The sequence below is a fragment of the Phymastichus coffea genome, unplaced genomic scaffold (assembly GCF_024137745.1).
Source record: "Phymastichus coffea isolate CEN01 unplaced genomic scaffold, Cenicafe_Pcof_1.1 PCOF00138, whole genome shotgun sequence".
NCBI classification, from domain to species: Eukaryota; Metazoa; Arthropoda; class Insecta; order Hymenoptera; family Eulophidae; genus Phymastichus; species Phymastichus coffea.
In genome coordinates this window covers 470-25,703 of record NW_026706949.1, presented here as the reverse complement: position 1 = coordinate 25,703, position 25,234 = coordinate 470, and the positions used below count along the sequence as shown (strand labels likewise).

The window sequence follows — 25,234 nt, the reverse complement described above, 5'->3', positions numbered from 1 at the left end:
CCATTACGTTGTTTTTTACTTTTATATATGCTTCAACATCTGTTATGGCTTATCTTTAGTAGACTTTCTCTGATGAGTGATTGTATTGAAAAAATAAGATTTGATTAACTTGTCAAATATTTACCAGTAAAATAATGTCATAAGAGGTCTATAGTTCTATTGTTTCGTACCGTTAATCGCATATAACTTTCAGTGTTTCACAAAAGAATAAGTATTGGTTCGCCTTTATCGCAATACATTATTGAATCAAATTTTATTTAAAGACATTGTCATTAACTCAATAGTAACATAATATCATGATAATCGAAAAATATAATATTACATAATTTCATAATGTTAAAAGATTGTATTACATGGCATGGTAATGTAAGCAAAAGATGTATACTTAACTAGAATAAATTATTATTATTATAATATTACATAATTATATTACCTGAAGAAAGCAGTGACATAAGACTTATCAATATTAATACAAATTCGAAAATTAAATATATATGTTTATCTCAGTACGAGTATACAAGACATCTTTTCCAAGAAAAAAAAAAAGAAAAATACTTATTCGCATCTTTTAAAAATTTATTCGAAAGATATCTACGTTTTTTCTGCTAGCGTGCGCAAATACCTCGCAGAAGGCAAATTCACGAAGGAGACGAGAGAAAATAGGAAAAAGGCACTGCCGTAGTTCAACCCGAACCCAGCCCACCTGCTGCGATTGCCGATTTTTCCAGTCTCTCTCTCTCTCTCTCTCTCTCTCTCTCTCTCTCTCTCTCTCTCTCTCTCTCTCTCTCTCTCTCTCTCTCTCTCTCTCTCTCTCTCTCTCTCTCTCTCTCTCTCTCTCTCTCTCTCTCTCTCTCTCTCTCTCTCTCTTCCTCCCTTCTTCTATTAACTAGGATTTATGTACACACACGCCTGCGCACAGGAGCACGGCGATCGATACGTGCCTGACATTTCAAGTAGAAGCTCTCATTTTTCTTTCTCTCTCTCCTGTTTTTCATTCCCGGTGAATAAAATTGTAGTTGTACGAAGTGTTGTTTTAAGGCGACGTCAGACAGCAAAAATTGACCGATCAATAATCATTGAATTATCCTGCGCTAATCATTGAATTATTATGCGCTACTTGATAAGGACTTGAAACTGTATAAGTTCGGTATACAGCTATTTTTCGAAAAATTAAGTTCGTAAAAAAATTTTTTGGTTTTCTTCGATCTCTTGATAAGTTAATTTTTTATTCACGAAGTAGTGAATTATTTGGGCTGAAACTGTACAGTCATGTAGAGAATGTCGGTAAGACGCAAGGAGATTTTTTTTAATTGACGCTGTGCTTCATTAGTGGAAGCAAATGAGAAAAGCAAATGTTTCATCAACAAACTTTTTAACCACTTCAGAAAAAAATAGCAGCCTAAAATTATTGTGTTTGTAAAATATGTATATACTCAATTCTTAACTTTTAATTAAATTTATGAAAATTTGAAAGTGTCTATTCATAAGAACACATAAGTTTCTATATAGTAATTCTTCCATTAATGATCAACTGAAGTATTTTGCTTCAATACAGAAAAAAATTAGATACTAAAATATTTCATAATTGTTAAACTAAAGAATTATTTTGAAAATACAGATTTTAATACCATTCTTGTACTATATTTTTACTTTATTTTAATCTAAACTATTCACCTAACCAAAATTTTTTTCCGATAAGATCTGATTGATATGCAAGAGATAAAACCCTCCTTTTTGATATAAGAGAAGATCGGTTTGAAAGTGAAGTCAATTTATTCGTGGTCTGGTTGGCTTACTAACTGTAACAACATACATGCTTATGTAAGCAAATCAGTATCAAAAGTAGCAAAACGGTCCTAATAAATAGTTCGACTTATTTTACATCGATTTATTATCAAGCAAGTGAATAAAAAATAAGTAAGACAATTCGTAGGCATTGAAGAAACAATAAAATCCCACATTCACTGAACGGCCTAACCTTAAAATAATATGGTAAAAGAATCTTAATGCGCTTAAATTATATTTATTCTCAGGACTTATAAATTTATTAAATATCTATGTTACAAAATTTAGCTTTAAATAAATATAATCAACAAAAAAGAAAATCAATTATTGTTTCACGTTAAATACTATGAAGTGATTTCGGCTCATATGATTCTATGATTTCTTGAAAAAATTTTCTGAAAGTAAATTTATAAATGTAAATATAAAGTAAATAATGTAACAAATGGATAGATGAAATATAGCAGGTTGATTGCTGAAAGAGAATATTTAGAAATTTAGTTTATGAAAAGCACAGCACCAAATTAGCCGAAAATGATTTCCAGTACTTTTGCTAACAAAAGTATTATTATATAGGAATATCATACATAAAGTTTTAAATCGTAAACAATCGTGTAAATAAAACGAAGAAAATGAAATTGTTAGGCACTGCTGATGGTTCGATTTATTTAGAAAAAGAAAAAGGTAAAACGATCTTAGTGCGTTTTCCATTATCCATATCTAAATTCTGAAAATCTGCTGTTATTAAATTTGAAATCATAATTAAAGCTACGAATATAAACTTAATTGAATTTTTATTGAACAATTAACATCAATGGACGTTGAGTATATTAAAGCATCAAATAGTGTTATGCATGTGGTATATTTAAGATTTTTAATTTCGTCTATGAATAGTTTTGATTAGATTGAAACATGTGAAACTAAATAGTATAAATGAAAAATAAGTGCGCGAAGCGTACTACGCTATTGATATTCTTAAATTTTAATTAAATTTATAATTGTCTGAAGATTTCTGTCATCTATTTCAGTCAACTGAATCGTCTATATTCCTCGAAAAAGAGTAAACCCAAAAACATTTCATATTTATTACGCGAAAGAAATTTCGTTATTCAGAGCATCACTTTTGTACATAAATTATGAAATAATTTAGTATTTCATTTATGTTTTATTATTATTTAGAGGAAAAGTACTTCAGTTGATGATTAATGGATAGAATGAAAGAAACCTTTAAATAATAATAGATGTTATCAAAACATCTTTGTTATGCCGATTTTTCAAAAAATAAAAGCAGTCGGTCCATTCAGCATTTATTCTTGACATTTTGGAGAAACATCCATTTTATTGATATTCTCTATATACCTGTACATTGAAGAAATTGTAAAAAATTCTAATTTTTTTTAAAATCAATTTTTTGAAAAATAACTGTATAGCGAGCTTCCTATATATTGTTTTCAAGCTCCTGCCAATTTTTAGCGCGATAATTTAGTTCGATAAAAGACGATAACAAGGGGAGATGATTACTGACCAGTCCATTGTTGCCATTCGATGTATCCTTAAGTTTCCTTCATTGTAGGGGCTGCATATACTCTTACGACAAAACTAATGCAAATATTTATCAAAGCTTTTCTACTTTTTCATTACTCTGGCACAAAAAAAAATGAACCATTTTTAGGAAACTTCTTTTCCTTTCCAAATTAAAGCGGTCGCTTTTGAACTTTCCGACAGCTATGGAAAACTTTCGAGTGGGTATACATGAAAAGTCAAATTTCTCGGACGCCCGACAACCCTAATATCACTTCGTCGTCGTCGTGGCGATCGATATCTGAGTTGGTTCCCTTTTCGCGAAAACCTATAGACAACTTCCTTCCTTTCTCGAGTGGAGTGCTCTAATTCCTAATCGTTATGCGCCTGGGGAACGAGACAAGCATGCCACGACGGAAGCAAAGGAGATATCCAATACGTGACTTCTCGCTAAAAATAACTTCTTTTTTATTTATTTTTTTTTTTATTTTGTATTGAACGATCGATGAACGCATTTTTCCGCGTAGTTTTTCCCGGGATTTCTAGGCGGTCTGACGCTGCCTGGAATGTGCTTGTACCGCCAAAGACTTTTGTGTTCCTTTACGCTTCCATCCGTCGTTGTTCGTATTTGAGGCTTATATTCAACAAACAAATCGTATTCGTGCAGAAGTAGCCACACGCCGCAATTGTCGATCGCACGGCCGAGCGCACTTGAAGGGGAGTGAGAGAAAGCAGGAGGGTACTTAGGTGGTGCCTGATTCCTTACCTTCAAGCCCGTCCGTGCTCAATCACGGCAGTTGCAGGAGTTTAACTTCTTCGCCTTCGGCAGTTTATAGCCAATCTAGCACGAAGTTATACTGGATCATCCGGTGTACGCGAGCATAAGGCGTGGGAAACTGACGTGTACTTTTCTAGTGACTGGACGCCAGTTTTTGTTGACACTCGACGTTTGCCATGATACAGCCACGTGTCCTCGACCCTTATATTTCAAATTTTTTGTAACCCTCTGTTTCGCATGTACCTACGTATGTACAGCAGCTACGCGAATGAAGCTACTTCAACTTGAACTCTGTATTTCCGATGAATTATTGCAACATGTATCGAATGCCTGCTGGCGTAAGTCAGCAAACCACCCCCTTGAGCAAACATTTATGAGGCATTTATAGAAGGGTAACGTATTCAGGAATCAACCAGAGAACCATACCAATATACAGGGAGCGGGGGGAGGGCAATTCAAAAATTACATCTTATGCGTATGAACCATTCGAACGGATAACGGGAAAGTAGTTCAAAAAAATTAAATCAAAAGAAAAATAATCCCGCGGTTCGCGTAGCAGCAGTTACATGCACGAGCTGCAAAAAAGCAAAGGAGCATACGATTGAGCTTTATTAGCTAATGGGTAATCAGTCACCGTCGACGGCGGCGCGCGCACTCGCTGCACGTCCGCGGTCATCCGTGCTCAGAAGAGCGCCAAGTGGGTCATGAATATTCACGAGCTTCGACTGTTAACGGCACACCTCGTTCTTTTTTTTTTCTCCTCTTCTCGTGCGCGGCTCTCCGCCGAAGGATGCACGCGAAGAAGTGAAAATTAGCGACGTAACGAGAAGCGCAGCCAAGCGCGGTGTACGTATACGCGCGCACGCGGATAGCTGCAGGAAGCGGAAACGGAAGCAAGGCTGGCAGCGAGCGCGGCCTGCTTGTGTATACGCGCTCGCTCGGGATACGTATCTGCAGCGCCTTGGTCGCTGTGCGCGCCCAACCGACTTGCTCGTCCTTTCGCGCGGCGAGGATGCGGCATTTTCGCCGTGCGCTGCCGTGCGCCAGCCCCCCGTTTCCTCGCGGCGTCGATGACCAGCGGCGCGAAGCTTATGTCGACCCGACGACGATTGCGCCGTTATCGTCGCGAGGCAAAAGGGCGCGCCGTTGTCGTCGACGCCACAAAGCCTATCAGGCAAATCGCTCAACTGATCGATCCCTTGTCTCTGTTTCTGTTGCAGGTACGTACACACGATGCCCGCGACGCACGCCGATGCACCACCAGGAGATACGTAAGTTTGAAATTCGTGTCGCACGTATAGACTCGCCAAGGAGATCAACGAACGTCTTCGATGACATTCAGCAACCCTCATTATAAGAAAAACAATCCAGGCGCAGCGTTTTAAATTCCACGCTCGTTCCCCTCTCCGCTCCTGCGCTTTTTCACGGCGCAGTTATATACAAAGCAGCGTCGGCAGACGGCCATGACGGACGGTAATGAAGCACACACACAGCCTTCGAAAGTTTATTTACACTCGGCCGCTGCTGTTGCTGCTGCTGCTGCTGCTGCTGCTGCTGCTACTGCTACTGCTGCGGGTCTCTCTTCTCACAAAAGATGTGCACGCGCGTGCGATGTTCATCGACAAGAAGCTTTGTTCCGCTTTGGATCACCTATGTCAGCCGACGCCGAGCTCTCTGCGAAAAGTCATAGGTGCGCGCGAGAAAGCTCGCGTGGCTGCGAAAAACTGTGCACGAAATGACGAAAAGCGCAGTGGAGCAACACGTGCAAGGAATGGAGAGAGGAGAGAGAGAGTTCAATTCAATCCTCTCTCTCTCTCTCTCTCTCTTGCTCCCTGCGCGTAGCGTCCGCCAGATCGCGCTTTGGAACGCAGCCGAAAGAGGAGGCGAGAGAAACTTCAGTGCGCCCTCGGCCGGCGTCGCGATCAGCCGCCACAGTGCCCTCGTGTCGCGTCCGAGTTTCTTCCTCGTCTTCCGCATCGCGTCGACGAAGCTGCTTCTTTTTTTACACGCGTGTGCGCGTGTGTGAGTGAGTTTTTCATTCTCTCGCTCGCGGAAGAGAGGCGGACGAAGGAAGCAGCTGCTGCACGTGTGAGTGCTCGACGACGACGGCGACGACGATCCCCATGCGATCAACCCGCGTGTAGTCTCTCGACTGGTTGATATACTTGAAAGGGGGCGCGTCTCTTATGCCGCGATATCCTCCGATAGGATTTTCGTTGTTATTTTTCTGAAAATTTGCATCTCACCGACTCGCTAGCCTTTCCGAAAGCAACAATGCATCCATTCACCTTGTATCGTAAAAGCAAAAAAAGAGCACCGTTACGAAAAAAAAAATAAATAAATAAGCGCAAGGGGGAGAGGAGGGGAGAACCTCGTTATTACCCACGTCGAAGGAAAAGAAAAGCAGAAACATGACATAATAAGCCCGTGCGCGCTTGAGATACATCGAAGACGGGCAAGCGAGAGACTCCGCGCGGCAACTTTGTCTGAAGCGACGGGAAAAAAAGGAAAAGGAGGAGAAGCGATTTTAATTAATTAACGAAAAAGTACGCGCAGCCTTAAGATTTCAGGACGACCTTGCGACATCGATTTTTGAGAGACGAGCGAGTTTTCCGCGTGAGCTTGAGATTATCGTGTCCGAGCCATTTGCTCTCGCGTGCGTTTTTACCGAAAAGAAGTATACAAGAATGAAGCTCAATGGTATGTGTCAATAATACGCCTACGACTTCCACCTGACTTGTGGTTCTTTCTTTCCTCCCACTCGTTGCGAACGAATTTGTTATGCTAGTTTCTCGTATCGATCTGTGCAGGGGTAAGATCAACTATGTATATATATATATAATATATATATATATATATATATATATATATATATATATATATATATCAGTAATTTGCGTGCTGTGGTTATTGAACCTCTTTTTCTTAACGAAATAGCGAAATTCTCTTTCACTTTCTCTCTGGCAATTTAATTAAAACGTATTACGGGCAACGCAAGGGGTTTTCAGCAGCATCATCCCTAACCGCAAACTCGCAAAAATAATTCGGCGAGCAAACAAAAGTCGGGCAGCCCCTTGGTTGGTTAGGGGGATACATAAATGGTAGGTAGACCTTGACTATCGCCGTGTCCCCCTCGACGTCATCCGTTGATTAACTCTCGCTTCCCTCGTCCAACTTTCCAGTCTGTTCCGATGCCGTCGAAATTGATTGCCCGATTAATCGCTCGCGAGCCAACCATAGAAAAACGAAAAGAAAAAGAAAAAAAGGAAAAACCGGAAACAGTAGAAATCCACGAGCGCGCAAAAGAATTGAAATTCATTATGATGCCCGTGCGCGGAGAGCAAATGGAGATTAATGCGAGAGAGGGAGAGAGCAGCGAGATTTCAAAGTTGAACTTTGGGTAAACTTAGCCTGCGGCGAGTTGCACGCGCGGGCGTTAATCATAGTTTGCTTCCTTACCGTTCGTGCATATCGTAACTTCGTTTCGCCTCGCTGTACACGGTTTGTCGTACGTGGGTGCGAGACAACGATGGAAAAGAGAGAGAGGCCCATCGCGCAAAGGTGGCGAGCTGCGCGCGCGCTCCGAAATTCAAGCGGTCGCGCACGTCCGATCTGTCGCGCGAGCGGCGAGAAAGAGCGAACATTTCCAATGAAGCTCCGAGGAATATTCCGTCTCGTCGGTGTCTATAGTAGGCAACGACGCCGAGCGATTCCTGCGCGCTCGCGCCCCCGTCCTCTTGAGCAACGTCTCGCGGTCTTTTTTGCCCTCCGCCCCCTCCTCCCGCGCGCCCGCCCGCACTGCGCGGCCCATCATCTCCGATTACCGTTGGCGATGCTGCTGCGGGCGGGAGAACGTGTAATAATACATTATCGATTTTCATACGTGAGCGCTTCCTTTTAATTTTTGCTGCGCTGCTTCTCTTCGATTGCATCCGCACGCGATCGCGGTTGAGCCGGTGTGTGACGCAAACATCATTGAAATAAATAAATTAGCTCGTTTCCCACACGCGTACACCTTTATATCTCTGCCTTGCTCTATTACGGTACAGCTGCGGATCTCAACCTACTTATTTTTTTTTTACCGCTCGGACGACGCTACTATAATTCCGAATAATCTGCCAAGCGGCAATAATCGCATACGTGACACACAGCGGGAGCGATGCAACGCCCCTTAAGCGCAAGCCACCCTTGCAATCAAGTCTAATTGCTATCTCGAGGCTTTGACAGCACGCGTACACAAAAGACTGCTCTCTTTTTTTTCTGCTTTCACGTGTTCGACTGCAGTCCTTTCGTCCGAAAGCTTTTCTCTGTCGTCCGAACTTTCACTTGCCGCTCGTTTTCGCGTTCGCGCGCTCGAGCTTCCATTCTGAAAAATAAAAAAATCCACGGGCAATTGGCTTCGATCGGAGAGGCGAAGTAGCTAATTGCGCTCTCGGCCAAGTCGCCGGGCAATCACGTAGAAAATCAATCGAGCGGCCGCGAGCAAGTGGAAAAAACAGTCCGTGTCTCGGCGGCGGTTTAACAACCGCGGGGCGACGCTTCGAAACGAGGAAGCGAGATACGATGGGACGCAAGCAAGAAGAGGATCGACCGTTGCGTCGCGCTCGCCCGCCGACGGCAAGGAGAGAGAGAGAGAGAGAGAGAGACTCGATCGACAATCGTCGCGAATATTTCACGCGCCTCTCGCGCGACGAGGCCCCGTCGCTCTGTCCCGCCGCGCGCTGACGTTGGACACTCGCCTTTTATCTCGCGCACCGACTGGTCGTTGGGGCGACCCAGCGAGATCGTCTACGCGCATACATGTCGAACGAGCTGCATCATCGCTTTCCGAGTGGCTCGCTATTTTCCAGCTGGCCGATCATTCGCCTCCGCCTTTCGAATCCGCGGCTAAAAAGCCCTTTTCTTTCTTTCGAGCTCGACAGACAGTCCGCGACGTAACGAGGCAGGTACGACGCTTCTTTTCCTGCCCCCTTCGCCTTGGAATTTCAGGAAAAGTCGGCCTCTTTTGAATCCTCGGCCCGTCCAACCGAGCGCAATTACAGCGCGGAAAAAGGCGAGCGGCTAACGTCATTTATTCTCCTTGGTGCGAGAATCACAGCGCCACTTTTGAAAGCCGATAGCACACTGCGCGAAGCAGAGCGAGCGACAAAAAAAAAAGTTACTCTTACCGTGGCTTTAATAAAGTTGCGCATAATAGCGCGCCAGCGGCGCTCGTTACCGTCTTTCTCGGAACGCTACGCGCGCATCTTCGCGCGATAAATTCGCGGACCGTGCACGCCGTTAACCCACGACCGCGATTGATATATAAAAAAAATTTTTCGCGAATCGGGTTAGCCGGCGAGTTACGTCACACTCGCGCGCCAGACAACATTTTTATTAAAAAAGTTGTGCTCCCTTGTGAGAGAGTGTAGGTGAGACGCGTACGTACGCCTTTTTCTTTTTTTCATGAATGTACGAAATATCGAACGGAATCTCTCTCTTTGATGCTTCGTCGTTTCGGTCAACTCTCTCTCTCTCTCTCTCTGAAAGTTGCGCGCGCGTGGAAAGTTTGAAAATTGCTTTTTCGATGAGAGAAGACGTGTGTGTGTGTATATATATATATAGTGTCAACTAAGCAAGAGAAGCTCGCGGAGTATGGTGGTTTCTCTTAAGTGGCAAGTTTGTCGAGTGCTCGTGATATGAATTTTCGCGGCGCACGAGGCGAGGAAAATCCGCAGACGGGGTAAAAGGTAAAAAAGGGGTCAAGTGGGTTGCAGGCTAGCCTATTTTTTTCCTTTTTAGAATTACGTCGCGCGAGCTGTATCATCGTTTACGTCTCGTTGCGGCGTCCAACGCAATTTCCGAGTATCCGAAAGGTCTCACTTGGAAGATTAATCGGTTTGATATCGTTGATCAAATGGCCGATGATGATGCAACGTAGGACAAATGCGACGCGGTGATAATTTTTCACGAGCGGAGGATCAAGTGCTTCGTTTTAACGTGAAATTCCGATCGATTTTAGCCAAGTTATGACGTTGGATTTTGCAAACGAGGGTGGCAAAAATAAACAAATAAGCATCGTTCAATCCCGATCCACGAGCTATAAAACGGAAAAAAGAAATTGATACGACGAAATAAATAATCCCCGAGGGTCCGCAAAACAAGTTTCCGGTTCGAGCGTTTACCGCACAATAAGAATCCATTGTCGTCGGACACCGTCGGCTCCCGCGCGTCCAAACGAGAAGCGAGTATCGATGTGCGCCCACTTTCATCCCCCAAATGTACAAGCGTCGCGCATTGAAAAATAGATGAGCCGACGGCCTACATTGAAGCTCGCTCGTCGATGACCGCTCATTACCATAGCCGTCTCGTTGTCGTTCGCCTTCCTTGCGAGCAGCAGACCGCAAGAGAGCGGATTCCTTCGCTCGGCAAATTGAAAATATCCCCACCCCGCATTGTTCTCTTTCTCGCGAGAGATGATTGCCTTCTGTTTGGAATCTGCCGAGCGTGGATGTGGATAATCTCGCGTCGCTCACTCGGAGAGTCAACAAATGCCACGACCGAAACGAACGAATTGATTATTCTTCTCGTTTAATTGAAAAGTAAAAGCGACCCTTGCTGTTAGATAAGAGCGCGCGTCGTGTATGCCGTGTCGCTTAATCTCCCATCTCGTTTCACGGAATGAGCAGCCAACAGCTGTCGGTCGGTGATTTTTCGCTTACGAAGAGAAATCTCGCGCGCGAACGTGCCTCAATTAGGGCGCGGCGCGCATTCCTATCGATTTTCTTTCCTCTGCAAACTCGCAAACATCGCGTGCGTTTTTCCTCTAACTTTTAACGGTCGCGTTCGAATCTTCCCCGATCATCCTGGCAAACGGTTGCGCTGAAAAAGAGCTTCGGATCAGCGCACACGCGTGCGCGCATCGTCGCCGAATCTCTCGTGTGATGCGCGAGCTTTTGTCACGCGTGATTTTCCTCGAATTGAAATGGAAATCGTAGACGAGCGGAAGGGGGCTTTTACATACGTGCGCGCGGAGAGGGGACCAGCATATAAGAAAAGTTACATTGAATTTTTCCCTCTTCTTTCGTTTTCGTCGTCGCGTGGTCGCTTACGCGTGGCGCGTTCGCTGGAAGGAAGAAAACAAAGAGTCGCGCGAGATTAAAGGAACTTTCGGGCGTCAGCCGAGACCCGACACTCGGGGGGAAAAAAATCTTATCGGTCGCGGAGCGATAGCGAAATAATCCCGCTGGCGAAATAAATTGGCGACGGGGAGCGGAGTGTATAATAAATAAAGCGCGTAATCCCGAGGATCATTCGAGTTGTCTCTCCGCTCGTTTAACTTCGGCCCCGCGCAGCTACTCCACCTTCCTCGTTACTCGTCGCGCCTTTTATCCTTCGCCTGCGCCGCGCGCCAGCGGAAAATTGGCCGAGAGAGAGAGAGAGAGAGAGAGAGAGCTGTGCGCTTTTCATATCTTCCGCGCCAGAGCTTTTGTTACGCCTACCGACGTCTGACGTCGTTAACAGTCCAATGGACGCCGCGAATGACAACCGAGAGAGCTTTTTCTCGCGCTTCACGCCGACTTGGCTGTTCGCACGGTCGCTCCACCGTGCATTCCTCGAAGTCTTTATGCCATTGACAAACCCGTACGTGATTTCAGGGACAGAAATGTGCGCGCGCGAACTCAACCAATCAATGAAAATGCGAGAACTACGCGAGCGACAACAGCCGCCTGGCAATCGCGATCGGAATAATAAAGCCGCTACGCTCGCGTTGTAATAAAAGCCGAAGTTCGAGTAACGCGCGTCTCTCTAGGCAGGCCTTTGTCGCGCACGCGTGCCCGCCGCGGCGCTCTGCCGTTATTATCGCACGCAAGGTTGAACTGTCAATCGCTCGAAAATTTCGTAGATACAGCTTCTCCTTTGTTTCCCCCCTCGCTCGCGAAAACATGTCGGGGAGGCGGCAAAACAATAAAATTGTCTTGCGGCGCGAGGTGCATTTTTTCTTTTCTAAGATAAGAATAGTAGAAAAAAAGAGACTAAGAAAAAAGGGATGAGAGGAATTTTTTTAGCTCCGAGCTTAAAGCCCGCGAGCCGAGACTTGAGATAAGAAAGAGAAGAGACAACTCGAGATGTAATTTGCTTTTTTCGTTTGTGTACTCTTTAATTTTATATATAGAGAAGAGCTTTTATGCCGGAATCGAGGAGTAGGAAAAATGTGAATATTTTAATCGTCGATTCAAACACAGTGGTGGCAACCAGGTCAATCCGAACGAACGGAAAAAAGTCAAAACGGGCGACGTCTGGGAAGGGGGGAGGGACGAAATCAATAAACTCGCGAGTGCACGTACACAGAAAGTGAATAGTCCTCCTTTTTAAGCTAAGAATTACCAACAGTATCGAGCTCGGCGCCCGGGAGTGATGAAGCTCGTCTAAACCAGAACAGACCGAATACAATGCCCACCATCGTCAATCACTGCGACGAACGAAAATGCAAAAGCATACACAAGCAGGCCAAATGCGACAGCAGCAGCAGCAGCAGCAGCAAAGAGCACCGGTGCGCCGTTGGAACAGTTTCCACGGTGGCGCCGGTAATTACGTGGTGCAATCGTCGTTGCCCGGTCTCGTGTACCAGGAGGCTTACCTGGGGTCGAGAGCGCCGCGACTGCCACGCGCCGTGCAAGCGCTGAGGAGCGAGAGCGTGGACAGGTCGCATCCGCCGAGAGTGCAACCTCCACCGCCACCCGCCTTCCCTCGCAGGCGATTTTCCGTTTGGTAAGCTTGCCGTTTCCAAGAGATACTTGGCCGTAGTTCGCCCACAGCTATTTTCTTATTCTTTCTTGCATATACGGCTACCCCTTGCTTTTGCATTGCCGAGCCAATAATGAAAAGGACACGCGCTCCTAAGTGGATGAGAATCCCACTCGCGTGCGTCACGCGTGCAAGCGTGGCATCCTTCCGGACGTGCACGCGCGTGCCACCTGGATAGTCGGAAAAATAATGAAACTGGAGAAAAGGGGAAGTGAGCAGAACACGACCCTACCGCCCTGCCCCCTTATCCGCAGCTTTTTTTTCTCTAATCTAAACGTGCCACTCAGCGCTGTGCGCCAGAAACTGCTCTCTCGGGCAATAAGCCGAGGGAAAGAGCAGCGATCTCGCTGCGAAAGAAAGGGAAAAAAAGAAAAGTAAACGGTTCCTGTCCGCACACTTGTCGCCGCGTGTATATCTGATTGAAAGTTCCCCGAGACATTGCGAAAGACGAGAAACCGCTCGACGCAACGCCCGTCTTTTTAATGATAATAAGAGTAATACATATGTATACGTGTAACACGAATTTCAAATGTTGCGTCTGTTGGCGCTGTCGTGTGGCAGGCACTGACGACGTTTGTTTACTGTCCGCAGCTTCGGCAAGAGGACCGGCGGGAGCGCGAGGAGGCCGAACGAGTGCTTCGTGCTGGAGCCCTCGGAGATGATAGCCGTAAGTATATATATGGTGCAAGCTTTTCCGCAAGCCTCGATTGCTCGCCGAGGAGGCGCCCTCGCATCCTGCGCGCGGGGGCGGGTGCGGGGAAGGAATCCCCCGTCAATTAACCCGCATAGACCGGCTCCTGCACACTGCCCCCCGTCCCTCCTCCTCGTCCCTTCGCCCGTGTGACCTGCGTGACGGTTAATCGATAGCCCGATCCCCGCTGTGTGTGTGTGTGTGCGCGCCTCCTGCCGCCGTACTCGTCCGTGCGATATTTCTCGCCTTCCGCTTCCCTCGCGCGCGCGCGCGAGAGAGAGAGAGAGAGAGAGAGAGAGAACGGCCGCGCGTATGCGTCTACGCGAGACATTGTGCGTGCGTGCGCGCACTCGACGATCGATCGCCTTTCGTTCTCTTCCAGGCAGCGAAAGGACATTTTCGCCGAGTTTGGTAGCTGCTGGCCTCTGGCGGGCGCAACCTCAGGTGGCCAGTACGAGCCAGATAGAGAGAGAGCGAAAGAGAGGAGTGCGAAAGTTTCACGTGCACACTGCGCGCCCGAGCGTCTATCCTCGCTACGTACATACGCTTACACCGAACTGCGCGCCCCGCGTGTCCGCGCTTTCTTCGCGCGGACGAATAATCTCTTTTTCTTTTCGTTTGGCGGAAATCTAATTCCGCCTGTGATCCAGTTTGGAAATGACTCTTCGGATTTCCGATAGGACGCGAGAGCTATCCACGCGAGCGCGCCCCGCTTTTTCGCGAAAGTCTCTCTCTCTCTCTCTCTCTCTCTCTCTCTCTCTCTCTCTCTCTCTCTCTCTCTGTGTGTGTGTGTGTGTGTGTGTGTGTGTGTGTGTGTGTGTGTGTGTGTGTGTGTGTGTGTGTGTGTGTGTGTGTGTGTGTGTGTGTGTGTCTTGTCGCACAGTTGACCGCGCGGCCACCGGATTCGAGTGCGTCTCCTGGCTTTCTTTTCCGTTTTAGATCGAATCCCCGACGGCGTAGTAGCTGGCGTGCTGCATCGATTTCGCTCCGTCCTGATTTTCCCCTGAAGAGCAGGAAGTAGCTCCTTCGCTACTATTGTGATGAGTTTGCTAGGCTTCTACTCCTGTTTTCGCTTTCTTCTTCATGAGAGAATCGAGCTGTGCTTGAAAAGATGAGATTGGATGTTTTTTTTTGGGAGATTGTGTCGGTTCGAAGGAACAGCGTAAACTTTCGAACTCTTTCCAATTGGTTGGACATTTCCTTCGTACGTATTTGCTTTGGAAAAAATTGCCAAATCTCATAACTGATTTGTTCCATAGTTCTACGACAGCGAAAGAGAGAGAGAGAGAGAGAGAGAGAGAGAGAGAGAGAGAGAGAGAGAGAGAGAGAGAAAGGGATTTTGAAATCGAGCAAAGAGAAAAAGGTAAACAACTCAATCCGAACCTGCCGGCTGGTTCAATCGGCAATGTTCACGCGACCGTCAAATCCATCTGTTTCTCCTCTAGCGTGCGCGACACGTGAATGGCGTGAAGAAACAACGAAGTAGACCCTTGAAAATGCGTGTAACGCGATTACGCACGCGTTCACGTGAGCCTCGCTTGTTAAGTGCGAATTAACAAAGGCGCGCGCGTCACATTGTCCGCTAATGAGCACGATTATGCGCTCGATGTTGATATAACGCGCACGTGCGCGACGTTTCGTAGAAGATTCTCCTTTTCCCTTGCAGTCAACTGCCCTCTGTGCCGAATTCAAAGCGAAGCTTGCGTTTGCTTCCTACGGAAGGGCACCGCTACGACGACGGCCGACGCAAAATAGAAACATTGCGCCTTGACTTTGCAAACGGTCGTCGGAAGCGCGTACACCCCGAGCGGTGACAAAATGCAGGACAAAGCGATAAAAAGACAACGAGAAAAAGTAACTCCTTTATTGCCGTGCGCACAATCGCGAAAAAAGAAACTGTGCAGGCACGCGTCAAGCGGTTGTATTGCCCAAATGCCAATCCTATTTCGCGGAAACGCAATTAGAATCGCTCGCGCTCGCTCGTCGCGTTGCCACACAAAAGTAAGCGAAATATAAATTTGCTACCTTTCGGAAATTACATTTTTCGTCGTTACAGCTCGACGAGAGAAAGAGAGAGAACGTTTCGCGCCGCGCGCCGTGACCTAGAAAAGTGTCTAACCGTTACAAATGCACTCTCGCTCGCGAGAGAGCCTATCTCTAGTTCGTACGAGCGGCCGCGCGAGGATTAACTGGCCAGGCCTCGGTGCGTGCGTTTTTCAATTCACCGCGGATGAATCGCTTTGACTCCGCGCGACGTATATATCCGCGATTTCGAAATAACGCAGTGCAGTTTGCGATTCCGATGAAAAAGATACACATCGCGCGTCTCGAACCGCCAACCTCTCGATCCCCGCCCCTTTCAGCGACTCACTTCTCAATCTGCTACTCGAAAAAGAATATAACGTAAAAATGGAAATTTCAGTCCCCGAAATAAAGTTTAGGTGACGACGACGCCTACTCGACGATCTTTTTTTTCATTCGGTGTAAAATATTCGTCTCTTGAGATCGACTCACGTGTTCTTTGCGATGCCTTCAGGGATCTTTGTTCTCTTTTCTTTTGTACTAATATTTTGCTCGCGGATACCCTACATGCTATTTTTTGTTTGTTAATTTTGAAGAAGGCATATTGCTGGTTTTAGTTGTTTTTCTTTCCACGCTTTATTACGCGGATTTCATTTATATAAGTCATTGTGACATTTTTTTAAGACGATTGCCCTGGAGACACTTTCATTGAGTCCGTAAAAAAAAAATCATTTTTTTTATCATTTCAACGAGCGTAATTGATCTTATGTAACTTTCGCAATCAACATCGATTTCCTTATTCAATAATAATAAACATACTCTGCCACTTCTTTCCATAATTTGTCAAAATTTATCGACCGTTCGAATCCACTAAAAACAAATCCATCAGATCACCAAACAAAAATCTCGGTAGCTCTGAGTCTGGGTCAGTCATTGACAAAACAATCCCGTGCAGCAGCTTTCTTCATAACCCCCACGCAGTAGATTCTATAAATATCAACCTACTCATTCATAAAAACGTAACGCAGCATTAATTCCCTCCGCAAACGAGCGAGCAAAGGCAAATTGGGAATACATGTGAATCATCTATGAGAAGTCAAGCCGCCGCAGCCAGATAAGGGCAGGTCTTGTCATCGCTGGCGTCTCTCTTTTCGGGGTCACGATGATAATCGTCCGTGTAAATAAATCTTCGTCAATAGTGCTAATTTGGCATATTACAATTTTGTGACCTGCATCATGGTTGATGCATGGATTTTTCTTGTATAGTGAGCTTTCGGACGGAATTTACATAAGACATTTCGTTTGATAAACCGTTATTATAGCGTCGCATCTGATTCGTTTTCAATACCTCGAGAAATCTTTAATACTATCATGATCTCTTAATAATTCGCTTGCATCGGTTACGTGTACTATTTTACATTTTACATTCTGAGTAACTGCTTGTGGTCGATAAAGTAGGCAAAGTTTCGAGCAAAGAGGCAAAGGCATCTTTTATAAGCAACAACGGAGCTCTGCCTTATCGACGAAAGCTACTTCCTCACTTACGAACGATGCATCCTCTCCTTTAAAGCATTTTTCAAGGAAAAAATTATCGCTTGTACATCTGTTAACTATCGCCCAATGCATGAAATATATCAATCGTGAAATTATTTTATCGTAAAGCTTCATTAAAATTTATTCTCTCGTCGCGACACTACTTGTCGACGCGAACAACGTTTCATTCACACAAACCTGGAGGAAAAATTCATCAACGAACATCCTCTTCCCCTTTGTATTTTGAAACTCTAAAAAAACCTAGCTCGTTTAAGTTTCATGAATGAACAGCTTCCTATGAGCATTTATCAGGTCACCGGACGACCGTCTCTCTCTCTCTCTCTCTCTCTCTCTCTCTCTCTCTCTCTCTCTCTCTCTCTCTCTCTCTCTCTCTCTCTCTCTCTCTCTCTCTCTCCTCTCCCTCCCTCCCCACGTAGGCACGATAATGAAAACAAGGTCTTTCTACTTATTTTCTTTCTGCGTCGTTCAATCGAAAAACCTCATTTTACTCGACCTGCGGTTGCTTGTCATTCGATAGCTGATACATCAATACGTAATGTATACGTTACGAAACTAACGCATCCCGTTGTTCCCGGTGATTCGTCTAACCCTTCGTTGTTACATCGTTTGTGCTAGGCTGACTCTAAAACTTTTCAAAGGCCCTGGACCGCCTGTGTGGAGGCCTATTGAACGGATTTGGATTTTAAAAAAAACAATCTTTCTAGTTATATCTTCGCGCTCCACGATTAATTTAGTAGGCACAAATACTGTTAAAGACATTGCATTGGTCATAGCTGTTTTCATGTACAAAAATTATAAAATATACATTCTTCAGAGCATTGACTTTTAAGTGGCGGAAATTAATTACATCAGTTGGATGTGATCGTAAGGATTTGAAAGATCTTTCAGTAGTATACTCGAAGCGATGGGTCGTCTGCTTTGAATAAAGCTTTATCCTAAAATACGCGATGCTCTCATTGGTATAGAAACTAATACTACGCAAGCAAATGCAACTTGTTATGAAGCAAACTTCCTTGCCATGCATATGCAAAAATTTGAAAGTATTTTTTTAACTATTGTTTGATATATTTTAGAGCGCATTAATAACTGCCATAAAAGTATCCAAGAAGAACATACAGATCTGAATATATTAATAAAATTATTAAAATTATTATATATTACTTATCCATTATCAGAGTACGTTATAGTTAGGGTCGAGCTGTGCAAGAAGTAATTTAATTTTTGAAAACCAATTGCATTTTTAAAATATTAAATATATGTATAGTTATTTGTCAAGACTTATACCTAGGGCGTGAAGGCCCTAGGTATAGGCCCGGTGAGTCCCCGTCTTTAAAGATGACCTAGGTTCGCATTTTTTCCAGACAAATAAAACCACAAATTTTCATCGAAAAAAAAAAACACCATAATAAATCGCGACTTGAAAAGGCAGATACGCGGAAATAAACGACGCAGATGAGCAAAGTCTGTTTGTAAATCCTCTTCCGTAGAGAGCTAGGGATAAAGGTTCAACCTCTTTTGTCTTTTCTCACTCCGTGTGCAATCCTACCTGCCGTCTCACTCTCCGTGACGAATCGGCTACGCGTGCCAAGACAAGCGAAATCCGGAAAACCAGCCGTGCGGTCACACACACGGTATTTATGTCATCGAGCAAACGCGACTGTTCGCCTACCGTGCGCATGCGCGAGAGAGACGTTGCGAAGCTTCTCAAGTGACAATCATAAATGCAACGTGTACGTGTGTGCGTCGATCAACCGATATAGCGTGTGCGCAGCAGGGCGACACCGATATTAAAAAAAGTCAAAAAAAAAGGCTCATTCGACTGGACTGCTCTAGCGCTGCCGCGGAGTGAAATAAAGCTGCCCTATTCGTTTTCCGGAATTTTGTGAAAAAGAAAAAAAAAACTCGCGATAACAGCTTCATCGATTATTCAGACAATTAAAAAACAATTTCCCCTCGCCCGAAAAAGTACACGCGCGTGCATCAACGCCCCTCTAGTAGCACGCGTCAACTTCAAAAACTCAATCATACAAGCCTCCCACCCTTCGAACTCAGGCCAATGCAATTATTCGTGAAGCTTGAAATTGACTGGCAATAGTCTTCTCCTCCACATCTGCAGCCCGAAAATACACGTATGAAAAATATGGAGCTTTGTTTGTTCGCCTATTCCACGTCGTTACTCGAGTTTTTCCTTGAAAATTCCGCTTACTCCTTTTTCTCTGCGCCACGCTAAGCAGTCGACGAAAATAGGGAGAGGCCGAGAGATTGTTTTTTTTTTCCGGCGGGAGGCGGTGAACTTGGAGTTGTTTGAGTCTTTGTGGGATATTTCGCATCGTCGGGACATGTGTTTTAATTTTGGAGGGAGCTGCGCGCGTTCACGACAGTCGCTGTGCTGTCTCACTCTAAACTCTCCTCTCGCGCGGGCTCCGGCTCCGCCTCGTTCGTCTGGCGATGCGCGCGAAAGCTCGCAAGGCAACGAGAGAAGCGCAATTTCGGCCGGAGCTCCCGCGTGCCAGCGGCGAGACGAGCAGCCAGGAGGAGCGCGCAGCAGCGAATTGTCCGTCTCGTCATCGAACAAAACACGTGCGCTCGTCGAGCTCCCGTCGGGGATGTCACGTGAGCGAACCAGCGCGGCCCTCTTTGTTTTCTCTCTCTCTCTCTTTCGCGGCTCAGGGCTCGTCGATGCAGCGTCGCCGGAGCATCGCGACGGCAGTCGCGACGAGTCGTTCGTCAGCGAGTGACCTCTCTCGCTCTCTTCTCTCGGTGTTGTTGCGTGTGGCCGTGTGTGTGCGCGCGCGCGCGCCCGTGAGAGCAAGGCGGCAATGAGGAGCGGTGCGGCGACAAGATGCTGAAGCATGCGCGAAGAACGGCCGCGGCTGTCGGCCCTAGCAGCAGGGGACGAACTCGCGCTGCTGTCGCGCAGCCGCCGCTGCCAGATGTGCCGTGGAGGAAAAAACGCGGCAGGTCCGTCTCGAGAAGTTGGCCCTGCACACCGAGCACTTTGTCGGTCGTGTCGACCACGTCTTCCGAGGTACACTTTATTGTCTAACGCGAACGACGCGATCGAAGTCTGGGCATCTTACGTAATGTGATTTTCGGTCGCTTGTCGCCGGCGAAATCGTCGAAAGGCGCCTCGAATGTCGAACATTTGTAGAATCGAAAGCGAGGAGAAGCTATGCAAAGCAACCGGTTTCGCACTGTCAGCTCTCGCGGAAAAACTATTCAAAAGTGGCGCATCATCGTCGTCGGAAAACCCGCTCGAGGCGCGTGTAAATATCAAAATTTTTTTCTTTTAATAACTTCATAGTCGTTCTCATCCCGGCATGTTTAACTTCAGATCGAAGACAGTTTTATGGAACAACATAGCTTTGCGGGTTTGTCGACGAAGTCGACCACACCAATATTCGTCAGAGTTCAACAGATAAGATTAGATTGCATGTGCGTTTTTCTCGCGTTAGTTCGTCGAGAATGCGCTTTTATCGCTCGTCTAACTTTATCGTGGCGTCAGCTGTGCGCGAGTTGCGTCCGACGTTTTCTCGTCACCGAAAATTCCGTTCACGATGAAATAGTCCGATAACAGTTTTCCGTGAAAAAATGATCGCAGTCGGCGATTTACAAAACAAGTCCAACGCTGAAATCAAAGCGGAGCGTTGCAAAAGACCATTGAGTTTTTGCATCGCTGGCCTCATTAACAAAAAACCTTGCGAGCGCGTGAGGAGGGGGGAGGGGGGTAATAACACTTTAACGAGGCATCGATTTTCACACACACGTACGCACTCAGCAGGGTTCACGAGAGAGACACTTTCTTAATTTTGTAATGGTTCTAAGAACCTTTATGAGTAATTATACTGAATAGACGTACATTAGTTAATAGCTCGGGCATTCATTGCTGTTCATTCGTTGCGTCTTTGAACAAAACCAAATAATTTCTAGTAGTTTTGTTGTCGGTACGATGATGACACATTTTTCGATCACTTGGACGCAAGAGAGAGAGAGAGAGAGAGACAGCGAAAAATGCAGTTGTTTCGAAACTCGCGTAAAAAGGAAAACATCTTCCATTTGCACAAACTTAATTCGGCGACAATGATACTTCAGCATAATCGACGTCCGCTAAAGCTCAACGACAATTTCTCGTGTCTGATCAAATTGAAACGCTCACATCCAAATTAAATCAATCCTATATAAAAAAAATAAACAAAAATCAGGTAAACGTATCAAGTAATTAATATATATTACGGCACTGAATCTCACTTAAGCTGATATTATTGTCCATGTGTGGAGCATGTGTATGTTGGAGAAGGACATTATGCTGATCTTCCTCTTGGCCGTTAGATGTTATCGTTAGCCTTTTCAGTGATTGGAGGGATGGTCGAAGATTTCTATCTTGAGTGAAATGTTTATATTGAGAAAGGAACGGGGAAAAATGTCCAAGGATTATGAATTTTGATTACATGTAAAATCGATGTTATATAAATTTTTCTTTTAATCGATATAGAACAATAAAAAAAAATTAAAGAATCGAAGTCTAGATGTTAGTAAAAAATTTTTTCTAAACCGTTAAAGGTGCGCGCAATATTTGAAGAGAATTAAACGAAATTAGCGTATGAATTTGTATAAACCCAATCGACCAGTGATTATATCTTTATAAGACAAAAGGATATTAGAAAAATACGCGAGAATCTTTCTTGATTGGTAAGATTCAGGGGGATGTAAAAAGAGTGTACTGACCAGGGTCCAATGTTCATTTTTTTGGCTCTCTTGGGAGAACATTATCTCTGGAGAATATTGAAACGGTGAATACTTTTACACTCGGTTTTTGTATAATTCGCAAAAAAATAAGAAATCGACGTACAGTTGTCCTTTTTCTTTTTTCGTATGGCGTCTTGAAGTTCAAGGTAATCCGTCCGTTGTATTCAAACCTTATATTCGCACATATTCTTATTCAAAGTATGAAATATCGATTATTATTCCTTTTGAATATTGGCATATAAAAAAAAAGCATAAAGTATCAGCCAAATTCTGCGCAATTTTGAAATTAAAAAAGAATCATCAATTTTTCTCTACCTGTCAGAAAAATAATGAAAGTGCGAAAGTAAGCAATGCATTGTTACAATTCACGAAAAGCATCCCATGAATCATTACAGAAAGTTCGTAGCAAGGAAAAAAAAAAACATAGTGCGCACGCGAAAAAAATTCATGCGGCAAGGACGACAATAACAATCTTTCGCATCACATTTCAGACGTTGCACAATCGGATTGGTTGCCATCGTTCGTCGTCGTCGTCGTCGTCGTCTCGCCGGCGCTTATTTATACGTTGCGTCATTCCACATGTGTTTACATGTATGTACGCGCACTCGAAATTTTGCACTCCATTTCGCTTCGTCAACTAATTTCAACGAACAAAAAAAAACAATACTTTCCTTCGAACTTCGTCAATTTACGTTTTCGACTAGAAGTTACTTTGCAGACGTCTATTTGATGAAGATACTCGTTAGAATTTTCATCACTTCCGTAATGTTCGTGTTTAGTCTCCACGAAAATAATATTGGGTGTTACAACACTCTTGACTGCTATATGCGTCCTTACTAACGTAATTTAATATCGTCACGTTTTGTCGCACCTCGTGCGCTTTGTATGTAAAATCGCTATCAAAAAATTTCTGCTGAAAAGAAGTATGACTGCAGTTTGAAAAAAAAACTATCTCTCGCTATACGTTAAACTTTTTGTTTTTTTTCTCTCATTTTGCAATCCATTTCGTGTCGCTCGCGTTTCCTTTTCGATTTGAAAAAAAAATTACGCTTTAAAAACGATGATTTTTTTTATTCGTATTTACAAAATCTAATGTCGTAAAGTCAGTGATTATTCATAAAATTCGAACAGAAACGCCATCCGATTTCCAATAAAAAAAGTCATCCATACAGAGCATTCACATTGATAGCTAATCAAGTACACAGTGAAACTTCGATCAAATCGATCGATGTAGGCCAACGATTCTCTCTCTCTCTCTCTCCTCTCCTCTCTCTCTCTTCTCCTCTCTCTCTCTCTCTACTCTCTCTCTCATCCGTCTCTCTCTCTCTCCTCTCTCTCTCTCTCTCTCTCTCTCTCTCTCTCTCTCTCTCTCTCCCTCACTCCCTCTCTTCCATGAAGCGCTGGTACACAATGTCCATGAACAGGAAAAAAAGAGCATTAAATAAAAGGCATACACGCTCTGCCGTTCTCATTCTCTCCGAATTTCCAGCTCTGTGCGTGTGCCTCTGAATCAGTGTATCAGCCGGAAGTCCGGCCCACGAGTTCCGGAGCTCGTCACACTCGTCTTTTCCTCTCCACGCGTTATCTCCACTACAGCTGAAGCCGCACTTTTTCTACGTAAATTAATGGGAGAGTCGGCTTCGAGTACCAGCGGGATAAGACAATTTGTCTTCTCGGGAAAGCGCAAATAAAGACAAAATCATGATTCTCTATTGTTCCTTTGTGCGACAGCTGCAAGTGTTTGATAAAACTGTTATCATTCTTACCATTGTTATCAAAAATTACGAGACGATAACAGTTTCCTCTCTCTCTGTCTATCTGTCTGTCTCTCTCTCTCTCTCATTCTCTCTCTCTCTCTCCTCTGCTCTTGCGAACGACTGCTAGCATTTTTTATTTTTTTCTAAATAAATCCTACATATTAGACGCGTGCACTTTGTGAATCAGGCCCTCGAAATGTTTTGTCACGCGTTACATCGAAATTGGCTCGTGCGACCGGATGGCGCATGATTGACTTTTTATTTCGACGTAGGGAGGACCCCTGTGTGAGAGAGACTTATGATTGTTTTATGAGTATGATTGTTTGGTCACTCGCGTGCCGATGGAATTATACAGAGGCGTCGCTGTGCATGGGAAATTGAAAAATCACTCGAGTCGAGAGCGTTGATTTTCCCGCGGCGAGGGTGTAACACATTTCAATGAAATAATAAGTAGGTCGATGACGTTAAACAGCAAAGGTAAACCGTTACGAATAGTCTTTTCGAAAAGCCGTTCTTTTGTTCTTTCAGATCGACTATCCCGAGGTGCACAGCGGCAGGATGCATCGACCCCCGCAGCCTAATCCCGATCAGCGACCATCGACAGGTCAACCTGGTGTTTGAAGACTCGGTAAGTTTACATTAGCATAGCTTTCTCTTTTCGAACTTTGTGCATTTTCAAGAGGGTCTACCTGTCGTCAATTATTGTATACAAAAACCTTTTAATTTTCAACTTATTGCTCTTCTCACCGAGTCAAAATACAAGCCACAAGCTTATTAGAGCGAGGAATCGTGGCGCTAGAGAAAAAGCGTTCAAATGGTCGATCGAAGGAGTTGAAAAGCGAGAAGCGAGGAAATTGTATTTTTTTTTTATTCCGCAAAATCACGCAGTTCGTTAACTTTTCTTTTCGTGGACTTGTTCTTTTTTGAAAGTTCATTCAAAAAGGCAGAACGAATTGTCACCGTCCGTTTTCACAATGATTCAATCAATATTGCACGGTTGTTGTTTTTGTCGCGTGCTTACTTGTCCTGTGGTAAGAATTCGATATCCATCTTATAACACTTGGGGTGTCTGTATCGAATGACCGTCCGATACAAAATCTTGCGGAGGCTACAGGTGCTACGGTCGCGTGCCATCGCGAGTACACATGCTGGCAAATTTAGGTCAGGATTGCACTTTAAAGGGTTGCGCCATTTTCGGGGGAGACAGGCTCGGACAAAAAAGAAAAGACGAAAGGAGAAGAAAACGCTACCTGAACGAAAGGTGCTTCTTTACGAGGGAATTTAACGACTGTTTACCACAGACCTGCCAGTTATACCTATTCCAGTCTTCGTCTCTCGCTCTCTCTCTCTCTCTCTCCTCTCTCTCTCTCTCTCTCTTGCTCTCTCTCTGTTGGCAACATTGCACTTCCTTGTACGCCCTCTTCTTGTCTTCATTCCTCTCAATTTCCCCCTCCGCTTTAGTTTACGACGCAACTCCACGCGGCGTAAATGTCAAACGAAGAAAGCTTGCGCATGATTTGTCCGCGCTATTATTTCTGCCAGAGCTAAGCAAGATTTGCAATCGAAGTGTACTGAAGTGCAACTCGTCGCTACTTT

The 25,234-nt window shown here is 44.8% G+C and overlaps 1 protein-coding gene across 3 annotated transcripts in view; it reads left to right on the top strand.

Moving 5' to 3' along the window:
- Nucleotides 1-24,266, top strand: part of LOC131671909 (rap guanine nucleotide exchange factor-like) — a 71,047-nt gene extending 46,781 nt beyond the window's left edge. The window contains exons 1-4 of one of the 3 annotated variants that reach the window (XM_058948700.1): nucleotides 5,998-6,169; nucleotides 12,455-12,832; nucleotides 13,460-13,535; nucleotides 24,167-24,266. In XM_058948700.1, the coding sequence (XP_058804683.1) occupies nucleotides 12,549-12,832; nucleotides 13,460-13,535; nucleotides 24,167-24,259 (453 nt within the window). In that variant the 5' untranslated portion in view covers nucleotides 5,998-6,169; nucleotides 12,455-12,548 and the 3' untranslated portion in view covers nucleotides 24,260-24,266. Of the gene's footprint in view, nucleotides 1-5,997; nucleotides 6,170-12,437; nucleotides 12,833-13,459; nucleotides 13,536-24,166 lie in introns of those variants that run through there. The other 2 variants (XM_058948701.1, XM_058948702.1) reach the window with 2 other exon arrangements.
- The last annotated feature ends 968 nt before the right edge of the window (nucleotides 24,267-25,234 follow it).